Source organism: Buceros rhinoceros, unplaced genomic scaffold, assembly GCF_000710305.1.
Source record: "Buceros rhinoceros silvestris isolate BGI_N320 unplaced genomic scaffold, ASM71030v1 scaffold32833, whole genome shotgun sequence".
In the NCBI taxonomy this organism is placed as follows: domain Eukaryota; kingdom Metazoa; phylum Chordata; class Aves; order Bucerotiformes; family Bucerotidae; genus Buceros; species Buceros rhinoceros.
Genome location: NW_010403576.1, coordinates 1 through 533, shown reverse-complemented (window position 1 = coordinate 533; position 533 = coordinate 1). Strand labels below are relative to the sequence as shown.

The 533-nt window shown below is 59.3% G+C and overlaps 1 protein-coding gene across 1 annotated transcript in view; it reads right to left on the bottom strand.

Moving 5' to 3' along the window:
• The window catches only part of AAMP (angio-associated, migratory cell protein), a gene marked incomplete at its 5' end in the record, with an annotated part of 3,774 nt that extends 3,352 nt beyond the window's left edge, over window positions 1-422 (bottom strand). The window contains 2 exons of the mRNA XM_010133066.1: window positions 17-156; window positions 303-422. Coding sequence (XP_010131368.1) covers window positions 17-156; window positions 303-422 — 260 coding nt within the window. The remainder of the gene's footprint in view (window positions 1-16; window positions 157-302) is intronic.
• Between the last annotated feature and the right edge of the window lie 111 nt (window positions 423-533).

Below are 533 nucleotides of genomic sequence, written 5' to 3'. Positions count from 1 at the left end.
GGGTCCCACCACTCACCTCCAAGTCCCCCACCTCAAAGGACCACACTTCTTCCTTGGCATCCACCCGCCACACTTTGATAAGCCCAGACATGTCACCCGTAGCCACGAACACAGAGTCATAACTGAAGCTGGCACAGGTGACTGAGTCCTTGTGACCTAGAGATGTCGAGTGACAGAGACTGCTCAGGCCAGGCTGTGGAGGACGGTTAGGAGCCCAGCTCCAGCGGAGCTTCGGCTGGGGAAGAGCCTATCTGGAGAGGCATGGCTGGGAGGGGACACTCGGACAGCCTCAAGCACCTCACCTGAGCACTCGAACAGGAGCTCTCCGTCGCTCACGCGCCACACAAAGGCCTTGTCATCCTCCCCACCTGTCACTGCCAGCGTGTTGGTCTTGGGGTCAAGGCTCACGCAGAAAACAGAAGCTTCACAGAAGAGTAAAGAGAGGCTGCATGGCTTGAGCGCCGCTCACGCCCCACCCAACGTTCCCAGGGGATTCAAAGCCCAAAGAGCACTGGGGCTGGGGGGGATGTCAG